The following is a 20,235-nucleotide window of genomic DNA, read 5'->3' as shown; positions in this document are numbered from 1 at the left end:
ATTGAGTGGTTCTAGTTAGGAACTTTTTTGAGTAAAGCTTAGTTACCTTGTTAGAGTACTAGAAAAGCAATTTTAAAATGTGAAAAAACTTACTAATCCATGTTGGATTTTCTAAATAATAGTCATTGAAAGTACTGTGTTTAAAGAATATTGCTTATTCCTCTTATATTGAGTCATCTTCCTTGGGCGGGGGGTTTGGTAGGGGTTATTTTTTTCTTCTTGGCGAGGTCATTAGACACAGAAATTAAGTGATTTCCTTCCTGGAGAGAGAGAGAGACTTTTTTTTTTTAATTGGTTTTTTTTTTTTTTTTTTTTTTTTTTAACCCCAAACATCTTTCCATCCCCTTGAGTTTGGAAAGGAGGAACTAGTGCAGACTAAGTATGTGGTCTTCGGTTGATTGCCCCAGAGCAAATCTCATTATTGAGTGGTTTATTTAGAGTTTCAAAGCACCTTTTCTTTGCCCTCTTTCTCTATTTTAAGTAAGTTTCTGCCTTGATTGGTTAGATTGTTCTGGGTCTCAGGAAGCATATTTTACATTAGTGCCTTTTTACTTGATCACTTTATGAAAAAGTACAGGTGCAGGTGACTCAAATAAAATGGCCCCAAACACCTGGCCTTTTTACTGTGACAGTGCAGAGTACTTGGACCACGTCCTTTCCCTAAAAAGGACTTTAGCTATTTCTTGGAAATCTATATTGTCTGGATTTTGAGTCTTCATGTTGCTTCTGAAGATGTATGTTTAAATTATAGTTTCTATCATAATAAATTGCATATTAGCCTCTGGGCATACTAAAAGCCGTGCAAAAATATTCCTGCCAGAGTGTGATAATTCATGACACAAAACAAGACACTTTCATCAGTACTTCCCATTCCCTGAAATGTAAGATCAAAACTCAGTGAACCGCAGTAATGCTTAGAAAAGACAATATGAATTTAAAAAGACAAATATTACACTGTGATAGAGGTCACCAATATTTGAAGGCCACAAGAAGAGATAAGAAAGAAAGTGGTGTCCTTGGGTGTCACTTGCAGATTTTGGAGAGAATTGTGGCTCATAGGAAAAGACCAGTATATCTGATTGGGAGGGTCACTATTATTTATTAGTTCGGTTATCATTTGTTCCTGCATTATGCCCTGTGCCTGTCTTTTAGGATGTAGGGTAAAATGTATAGGAGAAAATAAGCTGATAGGTATGATTTACCAAAAAGCTTGGTCTCCAAAAAGAACTGAAGTAGATGTTTTTCTTCTTTGTGTGTTAAGCTTTTCTTGTCTTTAATCAAATAAAAGTAAAGCAAAAATGTAGGGTGTGAGGAAACCGACTTCAAAGTAGAGAGCACAGTTCATATTTATGAATGAAAAACAAACTTTGGTAGTCTGAAAGAAAAACTTAAGGATCGTATATGTTGTATATGAGGATTTTAAACCATTATGTCAAGAGAGGCCCTTCAAGGTAGATACCTTTTAAATTCTTGTTTCTCTGTTGGGTAGTGGTCTCTGGCAACGGATAGCTGCTTAATAAATGTTAACCTTCTGCAAGCCTTGCTTTTCTAAGATTTTAAACTAGCTCTATAAAATTGTAACATTTGAATGCCCTAGCCCACTAGGGAATTATTTAGCTATATATTTTATTGTTGTTGACTGTAAACTTTCCTTTTTTTCCCCCAGTTCTAACTTTTTAAAAATACAGTTTCTCCCCAAGCTTTTGAGAGTGAGGAAATGTAAGGTGGAGGTAAATTCAGTGCAGTTTTATCTAAATGTTATCAAAAACTCTGGTTCTTGTTACTTGAACCAGGAATCCCAAATGAGATCTCACTCTGAATTTTAAGTACAGCAGATTCGCCCTTGTTTGGAAAAAAGTTGCTTAAGTGGCATCAAACTTAATAGAGTCCCTCACCATTTAATTTCTTTATATATATATATATTTTAAATACATTTATTTATTTATTTTTGGCTGTGTTGGGTCTTCGTTGCTGCGCGTGGGTTTCCTCTAGTTGCGGAGAAGCAGGGGCTCCTCTGTTGTGGTGCTCCGGCTTCTCGTTGCAGTGGCTTCTCTGGTTGCGGAGCACGGGCTCTAGGCACGCGGGCTTCAGTAGTTGTGGCTCACCGGCTCTAGAGCGCAGGCTCAGTAGTTGTGGCGCCCGGGCTTAGTTACTCCACGGTATGTGGGATCTTCCAGGACCAGGGATCGAACCCGTGTTCCCTGTATTGGCAGGCGGATTCTTGAGCACTGTGCCACCAGGGAAGTCCGTTAATTTCTTTTTAAAAAGGGAGCAGCTTAGGGTCAGACCTGGTTAAATTCAGTTGGAGGGGAAGTGTTTGGGAATAATAAAGATGAATTACAATTTTGTTGTTAGGGCATTAAACCAAAAATTGCTAAAAACTGATATCTAGGCTTTCCCTTGCTATTTGACCTTTGTGACTGCTTACTAGCACCTCCACTGGAGGGTATGATGAAGGGATAGAGGCTAAAAACTAATTAGTTTAGCTTCTGATGTTTGCTAGCATTAGAGGCTTTGCAGAAATACTGGTCTGATAAGTTGAACTGTCAGGAAAGTTTCGTTAAACTGCTCATATATTGCCATGGAGAACTGAGGATGTTTGAAGACTTTAAGCGTATTTCAGAAGAGAATGGATTGCTGTTTTTTTGTAGTTAATCTTTAATTCAGTATTCTAAAGGGATAGGTTGATTCAGTGAGATCCCTCGACTTTGGTGAGGTACCCCTTCCTCATCCCCTACCCCCACCCCCAACCTAAGAAGAACTTGTTTGCTTTTGAATTGCTTGGACCCTTCAAGAAATCTTCAATTTTAGTATTGTTCAGAAACACTTGTATTATTAGAGTTTGCTAGGAAGAGATGAGATAAAAATACATTTTCCTTTCTTTGTTTTTTGTGAGGTAAACTGGTAGGAAACTTGAATTCAGTGATAGGATAGAAATAGGATAAACATGAATAAATATTTTGATATGTAGTTATGCTTCAAAACAGTTTTATTTATTTTTTAAATACAAACATGATCTTACCTGTTTCGTAGCTTGGTCTTTTTTTTCACTTAGTTATATATCATAGAGATTTTTCACATCAGCAGTTTTTTTTAATAGCTGCAAAATATTCTATTGTATCTTTTAAGTTTAGCTTTTTTTTTTGTATTACCGTTCATCAGTAAAGGAACTGTCTTCAGCAGAAGAATTGTGCATATATTCTTATGTATCTGTGAGAATATTTCTGTTGGATAGGTTGCTAGAAGTGCAGTTTCTAGGTAAAAGTCTGAGTAGTTGCATTTAAAATTTTGATAGGTATTGCCTTCAAAAGGCTTATGTAGCCAAATTTAGTAGTTTAAAAAGTAACTTAAAGTTTGTCAGTCTGAGTGCATGTGCTTGGCAGTGTAAATGACCGGAACTTGAGGTAGTTGAAGTCTGTCTGAGATTCAGTTGGTTCCTGCTTCTTTTTTTTAAAAATTATTTATTTAATTTATATTTATTTTTGGCTGTGTTGGGTCTTCGTTGCTGAGTGTGGGCTTTCTCTAGTTGCTGCCAGTGGGGGCTACTCTTCCTTGCGGTGCGCGGGCTTCTCATTGCAGTGGCTTCTCTTGTTGTGGAGCACAGGCTCTAGGTGCGTGGGCTTCAGTACTTGTGGCACGCGGGCTCTAGAGCACAGGCTCAGTAGTTGTGGCACATGGGCTTAGTTGCTCCGCGGCATGTGGGATCTTCCCGGGCCAGGGATCGCACCCGTGTCTCCTGCATTGGCAGGCGGATTCTCAACCACTGAGCCACCAGGGAAGCCCCGTTCCTGCTTATTGTTAGATTGTTTTTACTTTATGATCGGACACCCCCATTAACTTTATAGTGGATCTCCATCTGATGCATTCAGCATAGACTACTCAGGTTAGCTAACATGTATTGGTCCACTCTCTGCCAGGCGCAGTGCTACATGTAAGGGTAGAGATAAAACAAGTCATAACCTTACTTTTAAGAAATATACAGTCGGGATTGGGGCGGGAGGGGGACAAAACTAGGTGTTTATGTTCCATTATGAGCTGTTGCCCAGAGTGTCATGGGAGTGCATATTAGACCCTAGAGTGGAAGGGACCTCTAACTTCACCTGGAATGAATGGGGAATAGTTTAAAGAGCGTGTGATCTTGAGATAAAACTTGAAAAGCAAAGGTGCAAGGGTATGGAAGAGTCTGGAACTATAAATAAGATTCAGGTGGCTAAGGTGGGGACAGGTTGGAGATGAGATTGAGTGTAAAAGGGGGGCAGATAAATGTTGTGTGGGAGTTTGGGTTCATTCTTACCCTAGAGTCACTGAAGGATTTCAAGCAGGAGCACAACATGGTTGGATTTATGTTCCCTCTCTTCTTCCCTTTTTTCCTCTTTCTTTTCTAGTAATCATTTTGGTAGTGGGCACTAGATTGAAGGCTTGCTGAGACAGGAAGAAAGAACAGTTGGGAGATTACTACTGCCTGGATTACTGTAATACGCAAGAGGTTCTGAACTAAGGCAGTGGTATTAAGGATGCAATGAATGTGCCTATCATTCTATATTGAATCCTCCCTATTTAACCTTCAGTATTCAGTCAGAATGTCATCTCCTTCTGAAGCCTTGCTTGATCCCTTCAGGAAAAACAGTGCTTTATCATCTGGGTTTACCTTCACACCTAATTTCTATCTTTTTATCTTTGGCATTGATGACACTGCTATAATTCTTGGTGTCTCCGGCATTAGACCATGAACTCCTATAGTCTTCCTGTTATTCCTGTCTGGTATTAGTATATGTTTAAGTATTAGTATATGTTTAAGTAAGATGTCTATGGCAGATAGTAAATCAGTGATTGGGATTGGGATTCATTCACATAGGGCATGTTGAGGGGCAAGAATTGGTTTTGGATTTGGTGTTGGGGGTAGGGGTGTTGGAAGTAGCTGTATGGGCGATACTGGACCCTCCTTATTCTTTAGGTTTCAACTTAGATGTTTTTGCCCCGGGAAGCCTTCTGTGACCCCACCCCCTCTCAGCCTTTGTGAGGGTCCCCTAATGTCCCCCCAGGATTCCCTGATCACAGTGAGTGTCTGTCTTTACTGGTCCATGTCGTCCTTATAGACACTTGGTGTGGGGCTTTGAATGCTGTAGGCATTTTAATAAAATGTCTATCGGAGATAATCAGTTGGTATTTCTCATTGACTTTCCCATAAAGACTAAAATTCAAAAACCTCATGTCTAGTAGTTAAGCTCCTTCCAGTTTAAACCTAGCCTTGTATATAGTGGTAACACAACATTGTAATTCAACTATACTTCAATTTAAAAAAAAAAAAAAAAAAAGAAAGCAAGCATGGGCCTTACAGTTAGAGATTTGAAAATGAGAATAAGAGTACATACTCGTCTTATAATGTTATTGTGATGATTAAATGAGAATGTGTATGTAAAACATTTAGCACAGTGACTGACGCAGTAAAAGGTCAATTAATGTTAGTGAACATTAGAGCATTTAGTGAATGTTAGAGCAATCATAATAATAACCTATTCTCCAGCCAGAGCTATGATTCCCTTAGTAATTATAAAACCTAAGAAGCCCTGCCCTGTTGGCATAGAAAGTGTTAGGGACTGGGGTGGTGAGGTCCACATTATTTCTTTGTTTTATAATAAAAATTTTGCTGCCCACTCCCTGTTGTATTCCATAACAAATCCACATTTGTAAAAGAAATACAAAAAATACTTCCCAGTGTGTGCCATAACGTAGCTTTTGGTACTTCATCACGAAGCACTGCATAGCTGCTTTTTCCCTCTCTTTCTTGAGAAGCTGCCACATGTACCACTTGGTTCATCCAAGTTCTGTGGATCATCTCCCAAATCCTTCCCTATTATTTTGATTGTGTCAAAATAATAATTGCGTTTGATTGTCTAATCAAATTCTTGATTAGAATTTCCTCATCTTTCTCTGCTTAGCACAATTTTATATGTGAAAGCCTACCTCTAGGTCTTCTTTGACTACTCCAGCCCTGTCATAAGTGTTCACAGTGCTTACTATGTACCAAGCTCTAGCCAGATAAAGTTAGTGAGCATGCAAAGAGGGATGTTAAGGAACTTCCCCTGTCTCGGAAATAGAATAAATTAATATTAATAAATTGACAACTAGGGAACATTCAGATGATTTTAATTGAGTGATGACTTTAAGTGCATTGTACAATTTAAGCAGGAAGAAAGTGATGTGAATCTGAATATTCTGGAAAAGTTATGGAGATGCTGTGTATTGAAGGATTAAGTTTTGGGCTTAAAGGGTAGAAGGACCTTCCAGGTAGAGGCAGCAGCATAGACAAAGATAATGGAGTTGAATCCGGGGGTAGGGAGTTCTAGGTCTAAGCCAACTGATGCACTTGCTTTGATATTGTTTTAAGTTTCATCTCGGAGAATTTGGACTCATGAGAAAGGTACTAGGAGTTATTCTAGAGTAGAGAAGAGAGGCGATAAAAAGAATGGATTATGGAATGGATTAGAGGACTGAGGCATCAGTCAGGAAGCTGTTATGATAATTTAGATGTGAGCTGATGCAGACGCGGGCTGGGTTTGGGCTGGCACTGTTAGGAAAGGAGAGGATACCCCAAAACTGAACAGCCCCCCCACCTGTACAGCTTTATGAGAAATAAATGAGAGATTTTTATCATAAAGGAGCTGAAAGTATGAAGGAAAAGAGCCTTCTCTCGTTTCTTAAGAGCCTTTACCTTTGCTGTTTATGTCACTTATTTGGCCCTTCTGCAGACTTTAGGCCCTTCCAAAGCCTGGAGGAGACTTCGACCATTCCACTGTGGTGAACACCTTAGTTGAGATTCTTGTTGTATCCTATCTGGATTATTGCAGTAGCTTCTTCATTGGTCTTTGACTTTTTACTTTCTTTTAATCTGTCCTACCCATCTGGTCTCTCTGAAGCACAGTTCTCATGTGTCACTCCCCATTTGAAAAGCCTTTAATGACTTTCTGCTGCCTTTAAGTCTGAGTAAAGGCTGGCTATTGAAGGTTGTCCATTAATGATCTGGCTTCAAACTTCCTTTTCACCTTTTTCTATAGTGTTTTCTCTGTTACAATATGCTTTATATTTTAAGCAAATTGATTATTTCTTTCAATCTCCAGGATATCCTATGTTTTCCCGCAGTTTTGCCTTTTTCCGTGCCTTTTCCTCTCACTAGAATGCCACATTACCCTTCTTTTACCCCAGCCTTCTACATAATGAAATTTTAGCTAATTTTCAAGTTTCAGCTGAAATTTTGATAACTTCACAGACACTTCCCTAACCATCCTTCCTCTGCCTGTTTCTTTCTTTGTTTTGTGCAGAGTAATGAGGTAATGGTGGGAAGAGGTTAGTAGAAGCCACCTTATGGGCAAACTTCTTTTCCCCCATTTGATTTTTGCTTCTGTTTTCAGTGAAAGTGCAGTTGTTGGCCACCCAAATGGCCAAACCCTTCCCTTTGGGTCCCGGCAGCTTATCAACATTTTTGCAAGGTGGATGCTGCCAGTTTATTCTTGTGTAACTGGAGTCCTGTCTTGGGAATTTACAGGGAGTAAGGCGTGGTTCTCATTTGCAGGTGTGGAGTTAGTTTTGACTTACACTATTTGAAGCAGCCAGATATGTGTGCTTTCTGGAAATCTGTACATACAGAAATATATATGTATGTACAGACATCTGTAGCTATAGAGAGAATCTATCTCTAGACAGTGGTTCTCAATTGGGGGTTGTGATTTTGCCCCCTGGGGGACATTTGCCATTTCTGGAGGCGTTTTTGGTTGTCATAATTTATAGGAGAGGAGAGTGCTGCTGGCATCTAGTGCATGTAGAGGCCAGGGATGGTGCTAAACCACCTGCAGTGCACAGGAGAGATCCCCTTCCTCCACAACGAAAAATAATTTGGCACAAGTCAGTAGTGCTGATGTTGAGGAACTCTGTCCTAGTGGTGTACTTTGGCTTCCCAGTGCTGCTTGTGTTAGGTGGAAGTTTGTTCTTGAATCTGTATTGCAGTTTATAATAGTAGAATCATAAGCACAGGAAGGGACCCTAGAGGTCGCATATTTGAACTTTATTCTAACTTGTATCCCTCAGAACAGTGTTCTGCAAGATATAGGTGTAATGGAAAAAAGATGTTTATTTGTTAAAGGTGCAAATATTTGAGTATTCAGTATAATGAAGTGTGTTGTGAATCTTCATCAAGGAAGTTTCTCCTAAATGTGTTTGCCTGCTGAACCCATTTGACATCTTCCAGTCCCCAAAATGCTTCCTTGGAACTGGGAGGGAAACTGTTATTACCTAGCCCCAACTTTTATAGCCTTTTAAAGGACCTTGATAAGATAGCCCTTCTTTTTGTCTCTTCAAGCTTACTGCTGAATCTTAATTTATGTCAGTGACAGCAGGTACATTAGCTCCATCTTTTTTTTTTTTTTTTTTGTCAGATTGTGGTTTATTAGATGAACTAAAAAATAGGAATATTTTAGGTTCCTTTATTCTGAATGTACAATATAACTTTACTATCTGTCCTCACCAGTGAATTGGAAATTATAATCCCAGCCCGAAACCTACCACCCAGGTTGTTATGAGGATTAGTAAGTAATTATAGCTTTTAATGCTTTGTATTCTTTGGAGAAAGGTGATTTATCATAAACTGTTTTTGTAAAACTGCTTAAGTCTGACAGTTTTTCTCTGCTCTGAATTGTTGAGTAGTGATGTTTTTTGGGATTCAAGTGGGATGGGAATCGTTTCAATCAACATTTTGCTCATTATGTTAAATTTAAGAAAGTTATTGTGATATTTTGCCTTATTCACATTTTTTGGCTCTTTAAGAATTTGCGTTATTTTTGCTTCCTGCCCTTTTATTATATAAGCAATACATGTTTATGGTGGAAACGTTACATAAGCCAGAAAATAAAAGACAAAAGAATCTTATCAACTACTTTTTAAAACAGAAATGAGGTCATAGTATATGTTTTATTTTTTAACACCTTTTTTTTCATTTAACATTTTTTCGTTTCAGTAATATTTGCTTTCTGTCTATAGGTTATAATAACAGTGCAAGTAATGGGTGCTTGTGCCAGGCACTAGGTTAAGTAATTGAAAGTATTTTATTTAATCATCACAGCAGCCTTCTGAGGTCAGCTCTTTTTTTTGCAGATGAGGAAATTGAGGGAACAGAATAGTTAAATAATTTAAATACAGGTGGAGCCAGGATGTGAACCTGGACCAGCTCCCCTTATCTGTGAGTGTCTTTGGGAGTAATATTGCATCTCAGCACAGCGTTTCAAGTTAATGAAGGGAGAGGGGTGTAGTTTTTAATATATATTTTTTAACAGCAGTTTTGGTGCAGAAAGATAAAAGATTTAGGAGTTAGGAATGGAGTTTCTTCTGAAGACTTCACTTTTCCCCTTCCCTATTTATTGAGTCAATTGTTTTAGTAACTACTCTTTGCAGTGCATCCTATGGGGGATATTGAGACCAAGGAGGGAGTGTAAGCAAAATAAATTCGCTTTTGAGGTGTATGTGATTAATGGCAAGTTCTCGGAGTGCTTGCAGAGGGTCAGAGAAATCTTGAAAGAGAGGGGATTTGAGTCAGCAGGTTTTTCTTTAAGTTGTGAATTTTTAAGAACTGAATAATTCTGAAATAACCTTGGTATGTTTACTGCTTAAGTACCTTCTGTGGTGTGATGTTAATTACACCCCTCTTTTTACGTGAGCTGTGTGAACATGGGTTTTCCTCAGTAAGTTTTGTGGAAGCTGTGTAACATCTGTACCCTTGCTTGAGTCCCCAGAGGGAGGCTGTTTCCTGCTATTTCTGAGACTTAACTGTAGTGCTTTTGGGTAGTAGGCTACATCTACTCTCATATGCTGTATTAATCATCTGGCACTGATAACGTGCCTCCTTGCATTGCCAGTATCAACTGTGTATTGGTATCAGTTCGAAAGAGGATATTGAGTTGATGGGAAAGATCAGATAGTGATTTTTGTTTATGGGAGAAAATGCCTTTTATAAAATTGACTCAAGGTATTTTGAATAAAGAATTTACATTGGTTCATCTGTCAATTCAACCAGCGTAACATAACTATTTTTTATTACATTAGGAATTATTTTTAAATTTAAAATCAGAAATAGGAAAAGTGGACATAGAACAGTTAGTCACACAGAATGCCATATGCTAGAAAGTCCATGAGGATAAAACTCTGTAATCCTCAGAAGATCTAGTTTAATGAATATAGGATGTTTGTTAAAGTTATTATAAGCTTAGAGTGAGAAAATTTTGGCAATTACGTAGAGCAGTAGTCAAATTTGACCTATAAGTGTATTGGTATTTGTAAGGATGTTTTCTCAATCATTTACTTAAATATTTCGATACTAACGATTTGAATTGCCATACTATGAAGAATCTTAGTGTAGCACTATAGGGCTTACCATCCTATGTTGATTTTTATCTAAAGGTAAAATGTTTGACCAAATTGGAAGTTGCTGTCATTTTTTTTTTTTGAGGGAGGAGGAGGAGGTTGCATTTACTTCAGTGATTGATAAACTTTTTGGTCTCAAGGCCCCTTTTGACTTTTAAAAAATGTTGAAAACCACAGAGAACTTTTATGGGTTATTATCAGTAGTTGATTAGAAACTTCGAGAAATTCAAAGAATAATTATTTACGGGGAATTCCCTGGCGGTCCAGTGGGTAGGACTTCGCGCTTTTACTGCCGAGGGCGCAGGTTCAACCCCTGTTTGGGGAACTAAGGTCCCACAAACCACGCAGTGTGACCAAATTAAAAAAAAAAAAAATTATTTACGCATTCATTTAAAAATAACAAACCTGTTACATATTATGAAAATAACTTTTTACCAGAACAAAAAAAATATTAAGTGTGAATGGCATTATTTTACATTTTTGCAAATCTTCCTAATGTCTGGCTTAATAGAAAACAGCTGCGTTCTCCTATCTGCTTCTGCATTCATTCTATTGTGATATGTTGTTTTGGAATTATATAAAGAAAATCTGACCTTGTACAGATGTATAGTTTGGAAAAGAGAGGAGTATTTAAATAGCCTTTTAAAGTGTGGCTCTCCTTTGACATTATACTCAAACTTGACAAGTAGTAGTTTCATAAAGGTTAGCTGCACTATGGAATCTAAAGCTGTGTCAGTGAGCTTTGCATACTCTGTCACATTAATCCATTGGCTTGTCTTGCACTTATTTTACCCATGCACTCGTTTCTAACGAGCTTGGTCATTTGGTCATTCACTGAGTTATGCAGATCTTCCAAAGGTTGACACATTTCATTATGTGGTATCAAATTCTCATTCACTAATATCAGCAGTAGTCTACTTAATCAAGACTTCAGTATTGGGGAAACGTTCAAGCTCATGGTGGTGGATACACGTTTTCAAAATACTTATTTTTGCTTGAAAACTCAGATTTTCTCATTGGCAACAAACATCATCATTGGGTTTCCTTGAAGTGACAGGTTCACTTTGTTCATTTTCAAGAAAATGTCTGCTAACTATTCAAGTCTGAATAATCATAGTTTGTCAGTTGTTCTGCCAAGTAAAAAGTGTTCTGTGAAGGGAAACTTCTAGTTCAGCTTGTAACTCAGTTGTACTAGTGCTTTTTCTCAGATTTCTTAAAGCAGCAGAAGTGCTTTATGTCTACTTTCCCTTTCATTGCACAGAATATTTGTATAGCTATATATATACACACACACACTGAAGACTTGAGTGGAGATTTAATAAAGTTCATTATTTTCATATTTCACCAAGGATATCAAAGGTCAGTGGTACTAAACTATTTATTTATTTTTAAATGACTAGAGAATACAGTGACCAGTGGTTATTAGTAGTTTGGTGCCTCTGCCCTGACTTGTGCAAAGGTACCAGTAGTTTTGCTCAGACTTGTTTTTGCACCCTTGCTGTGAATGTCAGCACTATGAAAAAAGGCAAATAATGTTTAATATTATTACGAAAATGCTTTGATCTTGTGGACCTCTGAAATGGTCTTCGAGTTCTCAAGAAGTCCATAGGCCACACTTTAGGAACAGCTGGCTGAGTTCTTTGCATAGATTTCCTTTTACTCTCAGACCAGATAAATCAAAGGGAATAAAGAAGTGGCAAATGGCTGAGGTTTTTAGCTTGGGTTACTAAATGAAAGCAATACCATTACCTGAGATGATAGAAATGGGTAAGGAGTAAAAAGAAAGTCAGTTCTGAGTTTCAGGGGGCTTGAGGAACGTCGAGGTGGGGATGTTGATTAGTGCAGCTGAGCGTGTTTTTCTGCGCGCTAGGAGCCTTACCATGTTGCTGTAGTGGTTGTCGCCAAGGCAGTGAGTTGAGAGAGAAGAGCGCAGAAGAATGGACCTTGTTGTCAAGGACATCTTCAAGAAGAGTGGGGTGGTCAGCACTACCTAATGCTTCAGAGAAGTTGGATAGAATGCGGACTGAGGCTTGAGCATTGGATTTGACAATGAGATTACTGGTGACCTTTGCCAGAGCAGTAGGAGTAGAAGCCAGATTACAGAAGAGTGAGAAGTGCAGAGGCAGCTATTTATAACTATTTTTTCAAGAAGTTTTCGGGTAAAGGAAAGAGACACATCAGTTGGGCAGTTAATTTGAGAGGTGGGCCATACTGAGGACAGCAGAAGAAAAGAAAATTGATGAAGTGAACTGGTAACACAGGTGTGATACAGTTAAGCTTTTAGTATGATCTGTCTTGCAGAGAAGTGAGAAGCTGACGAACATTGGATCCTTTGGCCAGAAAAATGTACAGACCTGTGACAATTGGCATACAAACTTTTGGTAGGGATGAGGAGTTCCTTACTCATTCTTTTCTGTTTAATTACTGGGTGCTTAGTTTGATACATTTGCTTTAAATTCACTAATTTCAAGAAGTTTTAAAGATATTTTTCTTTTAGATGCAGATGAATTAACTTTAACAGTCTGTGGCTACTTTCAATTAATGGTAACAAGTGACAAAAAAGGATGGAATTCTTTCTCTTGTGCAGGGATTGTGGCCCTGCCCCAACACGTCTCCCCTTTTGGTTCGAGTGTTTTTCTTCTGGAGGCAGAGTTTGGTTAACAGCCTCAAGTAATGTTTGTATTAAAAACATGTGTGTTGTTTTCTAACGTGCTTGTGTTTCTAACTTCCTTTTCTTCTTTCTTTTCTAGTCTGTTCTCTGGGGAGGCGGTAAGGGGCTGTGGAGCTGGCCTCGGCACCGGGAGAGGCTGGACTTCCTGTCTCTCTGTGCTGAATGGCTGCGATGGCGCCCGCTCTCACTGACGCAGCAGCTGAAGCACACCATATCCGGTTCAAACTGGCTCCCCCATCCTCCACTTTGTCCCCTGGCAGTGCCGAAAATAACGGCAACGCCAACATCCTTATTGCTGCCAACGGAACCAAAAGAAAAGCCATTGCTGCAGAGGACCCCAGTCTAGACTTCCGAAATAATCCTAACAAGGAAGACTTGGGAAAGCTGCAACCACTGGTGGCATCTTATCTTTGCTCAGATGTAACATCTGTTCCCTCAAAGGAATCGTTGAAATTGCAGGGTGTCTTCAGCAAGCAGACAGTACTTAAATCTCATCCGCTCTTATCTCAGTCCTATGAACTCCGAGCTGAGCTGTTGGGGAGACAGCCAGTTTTGGAGTTTTCCTTAGAAAATCTTAGAACCATGAATACAAGTGGTCAGACAGCTCTGCCACAAGCACCTGTAAATGGATTGGCGAAGAAATTGACTAAAAGTTCAACACATTCTGATCACGACAATTCCAGTCCCCTTAATGGGGGAAAACGAGCTCTCACGTCATCTTCTCTTCAGGGGGGTGAAGTGGTGGCATCTGAATCTGGGGACTTGAAAGGGGGTATGACCAATTGCACTCTTCCACATAGAAGCCTTGATGTAGAACACACAACGATATTTAGCAATAATAGCACTGCAAACAAATCTTCTGTAAATTCCATGGAACAGCCACCCGCACTTCAAGGAAGCAGTAGGTTATCACCTGACACAGACTCCAGTTCTAACTTGGGGGGTGTCAAGTTAGAGGGTAAAAAGTCTCCCCTGTCTTCCATTCTTTTCAGTGCTTTAGATTCCGACACAAGGATAACAGCTTTACTACGGCGGCAGGCTGATATTGAGAGCCGTGCCCGCAGGTTACAGAAGCGCTTACAGGTTGTGCAAGCCAAGCAGGTGGAGAGGCATATACAGCATCAGCTGGGTGGATTTTTAGAGAAAACTTTGAGCAAACTGCCAAACTTGGAATCCTTGAGACCCCGGAGCCAGTTGATGCTAACTCGAAAGGCTGAAGCTGCATTGAGAAAAGCTGCCAGTGAGACCGCCACTTCAGAGGGACTTAGCAACTTCCTGAAAAGTGATTCGATTTCAGAAGAATTGGACAGATTTACAGCCAGTGGTATAGCCAACTTGAGGTGCAGTGAACGAGCATTTGATTCAGACGTCACTGACAGTAGTTCAGGGGGAGAGTCTGATATTGAAGAGGAAGAACTGACCAGAGCTGATCCTGAGCAGCGCCATTTACCCCTGTGAGTAGAATCATGCATAATGTCCTTCTTGGGAAGTGTTTGGACAAGGGGAAAGAGTTGGTGAATTCCCATCATGGGAAGAATGGACTTCTTTGTGTATAGGTGCCTAGGTTTCTTTCGTTTGTCTTTTTCCTAATTTTAGGCAGGTGGGTGCATATATACCTGCTAGTGAAGAAATGGAAGGTATATTTGGTACAGCGTTGTGTTGCTGTAGGGTAAAAGCTGTTAATTTCCCATTGAAATCTTACTAAGAAAAAACTGGAAGACTTCCAATTTGTAAAACTGTACCCATCCTTTCAGAGTGAATAATTAGATTTCTTTTGAAACTATATGTAGGATATTTTTGTAAGTTTATAAGGCTTGATTTCAGATTTTGTTGTTTCTAGTAAGTGGGGCCAAAAGTTTAGTTGACCTAGTTAAGTTCGCTGGAATTTATAGTTGCTTCTAATTGAGCTTTCAGCAGAGAATGTACCCAGTCTTTAATTTTAACACTTGAGATTTCCGTATGTTTTAAGGACTAATAACCAGAAAATTGCTTCAGAGTATTTTATAGGTTGCCTCCAAGCACAGTCTGCTTTTACAACCTCATTCTCTCCCTAAAAGAAACCACCTTTATCAGATTTGGATTTTACTTTCTCTCAGTGAAGTTAAATGTATTGACATATTTGGGATAAATTTGTACTGGATTTTCAAAATCTGTTGGTTTGAGGAAAATTATTCATAAGCTTTGTGTGGCTCTTTAGATGGACCTGGTTGAGCCAGAGGTGCTTTACTCTTGTTCTTCCCTCCTGACCCTGCATTCTACTCCTTACAGATAAGGAAGTAAAATATATCTCCTTAAAGATAGATCAGTCTACATTTATCGAGACTTATGAGAGAGTAAACAGAGTAGTTGGAAAAGAAGGGCAGGGGAGTTGACTAGTAGATCCTCTTTCATTTCCTCTTTGGGTAGGGATGTTGTAAAGGTTGGATTACTAGAGAAGGCTGAAATAGGTGGATATGTTGGAATAATTGGCTTTCCCTTGCCTGAAATAAAAAGGTGACTAAGCTTTTCACTGGAGAATTCATTGAGACACCTATGCTTTTTTTTTTTTTTTTGTATGCTTTTAAACATAAGTAAATTTCCTTTTTTTTTTTTTTTTTTTTTCAGTTTTCTTTATGTTATTCACATGGATAACACTGTATCCGAGTATGAAATTTTGGTTTGTGTTTCTATTTTGAGTGAAAAAATCTGGATAATTTTGCTGATTTTTTTCCTCATAGACCAAGTTCCATTACCATTTGTTAGTTTACTGTGCTTAAGAGTCCATTTCTATATTCAGGTCTAAAGCAAATAAATTTCAGAGCCTTGCTACTGCTGTAACATAGTTACCGTTCCTTAAATGGATTAGTATCTTAAATCAGCTTGCCAGTATTTGTGGCATTATCCCCACTGACTTTGCTGCGTAAACCACTGTTTTAAGAAATCTTGGTTAACAGATGAATATTTTGTGTTTAAGAGTAATTTTGTGTAACATATTGTAGTTGAAACATTTTAAGTTTCCTGTACTTATTTTGTGTATTTGATGAAGAAAAACACCTAGACTCTATAAGCTTAATGTTTTCAGGATACATTGTATTGGAAACATCTCTGAGTTTTGGTAATGTTGTGGGTAACTGTTCCAACCCAGTGAAATCAAAATACCTAAGAGAGAACTTTTTTTATTTCATGGGGTAAGTCTAGTGATTTGAAAAGACCTCTTAGTCCATTCACTTCGTTTTGGGTTTTCTTCTCACATAATGGTTTGTTGATTGGCAGGGTGTGAATTATAAGGACAACTGAGGGATCATTTTAGGAAACTTTTTGGGATCAGTTTAATCCTCTTACAATGAAATCAACTAAATAATGCTTTAAAAAGTTGAGTTTCCATGCTACAGATCATACTAAAGCAAGGACAATTTGGACACTAAAAGTACTCTCAAATAAATATACTTTTTGCACATTATGATATATATGAATTTGTTGACAAATTAAAACCACCAATAAAGTGTAAATACTTTTAAGTTCTTGTTAAGCAAGGTTACCAGATTGACTCCTAAGGCTAGTATTTAGCCAGGTGTTTGTTGACCTTCTGAGTATTTTAAGGATTTTCAGCAATTGGCCAGTGAGAGTGGACGCATTGCTTTGATTAAAAAAGAAAAAAAAAAAGGAGGTTCTTTGGATGCTCAGAAGCCTTTTCTTTGTGATTTAATAGTCCCTCCCAAATCTTATAACCAGATTTATACTTCTTGAGTCCTGGAATAAGAAGTTAGTTAACTCTCTAGGAGCTTGACCCAGCTGGTGAATTTCAGCTTTTTACCTCTTACAGTAGCCTGTCTAGTATTTCACTCCTTTGCTGAAGTACTGTCAGAGATGAAGTCAATAGATTTAGTCTGGGCAACCATAATGAAAATATTTAGTAGAGAAGACTGTTGAAATGAATTGTTTTTAAATGATGTTGCTTAAATTACAAGTGGATGGTTCTCTGAAAATTACAAGCTTTCACCAAGAATTCATGTGTGTTTTTCCTTATTTCCTGTGTTTTTTCCAAGAGGAAAATCAATGATTCATTGTAAATCCTAGGCACATGCTAGCAGTAGCAGAATGATTGGTTTTATATGTTGTTGAGAATTGTGTGTTTATCATTTTACAGTTAGTAAATTCTAATATTGCTGGATGAGACATGTTTAGAGAAGTTCTTTCCTTTTCCTTGTTTTTTTTTTTTGGTTAACTGCTTTTATGTTTAATTTAAAACTGTTATACCTTTTTATTTTAAGCTCTTTTTGGAAAATCATCCAAAAATGTTATATTTGTATATCTTCCTGTCTTGGTACATGTAACTACTACTTTGGAAAATCTGCACTACATTGGGTTTGACCTATATCGTTGTTTAGTAACATCACTGTGGAATGAGCAGGAATTTACACATCATCTTAAAAAATTTTTTTTTTAATTGAAGTATAAATACTTTGATTTACAGTGTTTTGTTAGTTTCTGGTGAACACCAAAGTGATTCAGTTATACATATATCTACGTATATTCTTTTTCATATTTTTTTCCATCTGGTTTATTACACGGTATTGAATATAGTTCGCGGTGCTATACAGTAGGACCTTGTTTATCTATTTTATATATAGTAGTTTGTATCTGCTAATTGCAAACTCCTAATTTATCCCTCCCCCACCCCCTTTCCCCTTTGGTAATCATAAGTTTGTTTTCTATGCCTGTGAGTCTGTTTCTGTTTCATTAAATAAGTTCATTTGGGTCATGTTTTAGATTCCACATGTAAGTGGTATCATATGGTATTTGTCTTTCTGATTTACTTCACTTAGTATGATCATTTCTAGGTCCATCCATGTTGCTGCAAATGGCATTTCATTCCTTTTTTTGGCATTTTTTTTTTATTGGAGTGTAGTTGCTTTACAATATTGTGTTAGTTTATACTGTACAGCAAAGTGAATTAGCTTTACGTATAGATATATCCCCTCTTTTTTGGATTTCCTTCTCATTTAGGTCACCAGAGAGCATTGAGTAGAGTTCCCTGTGCTATACCATTCTTTTTAAAAACGTCATCTTCTTGATCGAGGGACTAGAAAGGAAGCTGTATGTTTCAATAAATACCTCAATGTTTATTTAATTCTTAATTGTAGAAGTAGGAATAGAAGCATTTATTGATAGTTATCTCGTCTCGTGTATATAACAAGAACTGTTGAGTGTGTGCTTGTGCACCCGCACTCTCTTCTTCACTTTAGTTTTTCTTTGTATTCCTCCTTCTCATTTCTAAGAGTTTTGTTCTGCTATTTTGTTAGGAATTCCTGGACCTATACCTAGTTTTGCTGAATTTAGTTTTCATTTTCTTACCCTTGTGCTTATAAACTTTTATAGTAAGTACCTGTAAAGAAAAATTTTTTTTCCAGATATTCTCTTAAATGTATTCTTAGATCAGCAGTGTTCTGAGTACCTGGATAGTTTGTAGACCTCTTTTCCCTTAAAAACAAAAAAAACAAAAAACAAAAGACTCTGTAAACTGTTACTATAGGCTTATCTTGAAGGTTAGAATAAAAATGATTCCATAAAACATTTCGTTAGTGACTACAGAAATATATGTTGTTTTATACGTAAAATATATCTTTATGTTACACAATGCCTTCTTTATAAGGACTTCAGGGCAAAGATATGCAACCAAGAATAATTGTATTTTTTCTTAAGCTTTTAAGTCTGTTTTTATTACCTGGCTGTTATAATTTGTGTTGTTCACTAGGTCTCCATTTTCCCATTGGCTTTTGGAAGTTTAGAGCCAAATTTGTAGGAGTTATTGTTGTACTTTTTTTTTAAGCCTCATTCTTGGCTTCGTTTTGTTCTCCCTGTTCTTGTTTTATTTTCATGTTTTTATTTTTTTAATTTATTCTAACCTATGTTTTATTTGTCTGATAGCCTCCTGAAGTCTGTTCTAGATCAGGGTTGCGTAAAAATAAACTAGATGCTCAGTTTAATGACACTAAAGAAGTTATTTGAATTTTGATTGTCTTGATTACGGTGACTTTTCTATGTTTCTGGGGAATTTCACCCTTTTGGAGTTGTTCATGAAGACTTCAGGGTATAATGAATGACTAGTGTGTTTGTGTTGATTTTGCTTTTTAGTTACTGTGGAATGTTTTGTGTTATAGCTCGTACTTGAATTTATTAAGTATTCACAGCTGATGTTGCCAAAGATGGCAGTCTACTTGATTTGTCCTTATTTTCCTATTCCTTGTCCTTTCACAGAATGATGGAGTGAGAGGTCTATTAGCTGGAAACCTAACATCTAACCCTTCTTTGCTACAGACTAGCTATAGGGCTAATCATGTAACCACGTTTTCTAATATAAATGAGGAAATTGATCTCTAGGGCTTAAACTACTTTGAATTGTGACAGCTCTGTCTTTAACATTGATGGAGCTATTCTCAGCACCATTTTTTTTGCATTTGGCGAGTCTGAGGCAAAGTTCCCTGTAAGTCACTGGTGTACCTTGAAACAAAATGGCTTTCTTGACTTGTGGCTTAGAGCTTTGATTCTTTTACTACCTTAGGTCCCCTTTCTGCCCCATAATCCATTAAAATGATTATTGTGGATCTTACTGGGTGCTATACATATGTGGGAATAATTCCATCATGTTCTTAGAGAAGTTCAGAGCTGAGTAAACTTTCACTTGTCAAACACCTTGTTCTAATTTAATCTAATCATCTTTGATTACGTTTTTTTTTTCTTTTTCTCCTAGCCTGCATATGACATCCAGTGGCAGAAATAGGAACTTCTGTATTTTCTCCGTCTCCCCCCCTGCCCCCCACCGCGCTTTTTTTCTGAGAAGTTATATAGGTAGTGAGAATTATTCTTGGTGCTTCTTGTATGATTCTGAAGGAAGGAAGTTAGGCAGCAGGAATTTGGGGGTTACCCGTTTGCTGCAGATCTAGTTGCTCCATATATTTTCTGTTGCCTTGGGATTGGTGTTTTCATTCTTTAAAATTGAGTGAAGTACAGTTGACCCTTGAACAACAATGGGGTTAGGAGTGCCCACCCTCTCTGCAGTTGAACATCCACGGCCCTCTTTATCCATGGATTCAACCAACCATAGATCGTATTAAATGTTGAAAGAAATCTGCGTCTAAATGGATGTGCACAGTTTAAACCCATGTTGTTCAAGGGTC

General features: G+C 37.8%; 1 protein-coding gene across 10 annotated transcripts in view; it reads left to right on the top strand.

Annotated features, from left to right (window-relative positions):
* KANSL1 (KAT8 regulatory NSL complex subunit 1) overlaps positions 1-20,235 on the top strand; it is a 179,972-nt gene that overhangs the window by 29,591 nt on the left and 130,146 nt on the right. For all 10 annotated transcript variants that reach the window (XM_055090708.1, XM_055090712.1, XM_024130015.3 and 7 more), the window contains one exon: positions 13,158-14,532. In XM_055090708.1, the coding sequence (XP_054946683.1) occupies positions 13,241-14,532 (1,292 nt within the window). In that variant the 5' untranslated portion in view covers positions 13,158-13,240. The remainder of the gene's footprint in view (positions 1-13,157; positions 14,533-20,235) is intronic.

This window comes from Physeter macrocephalus, chromosome 14 (genome assembly GCF_002837175.3).
Source record: "Physeter macrocephalus isolate SW-GA chromosome 14, ASM283717v5, whole genome shotgun sequence".
Taxonomy (NCBI): domain Eukaryota; kingdom Metazoa; phylum Chordata; class Mammalia; order Artiodactyla; family Physeteridae; genus Physeter; species Physeter macrocephalus.
This window is presented reverse-complemented; position numbering and strand designations above follow the sequence as displayed.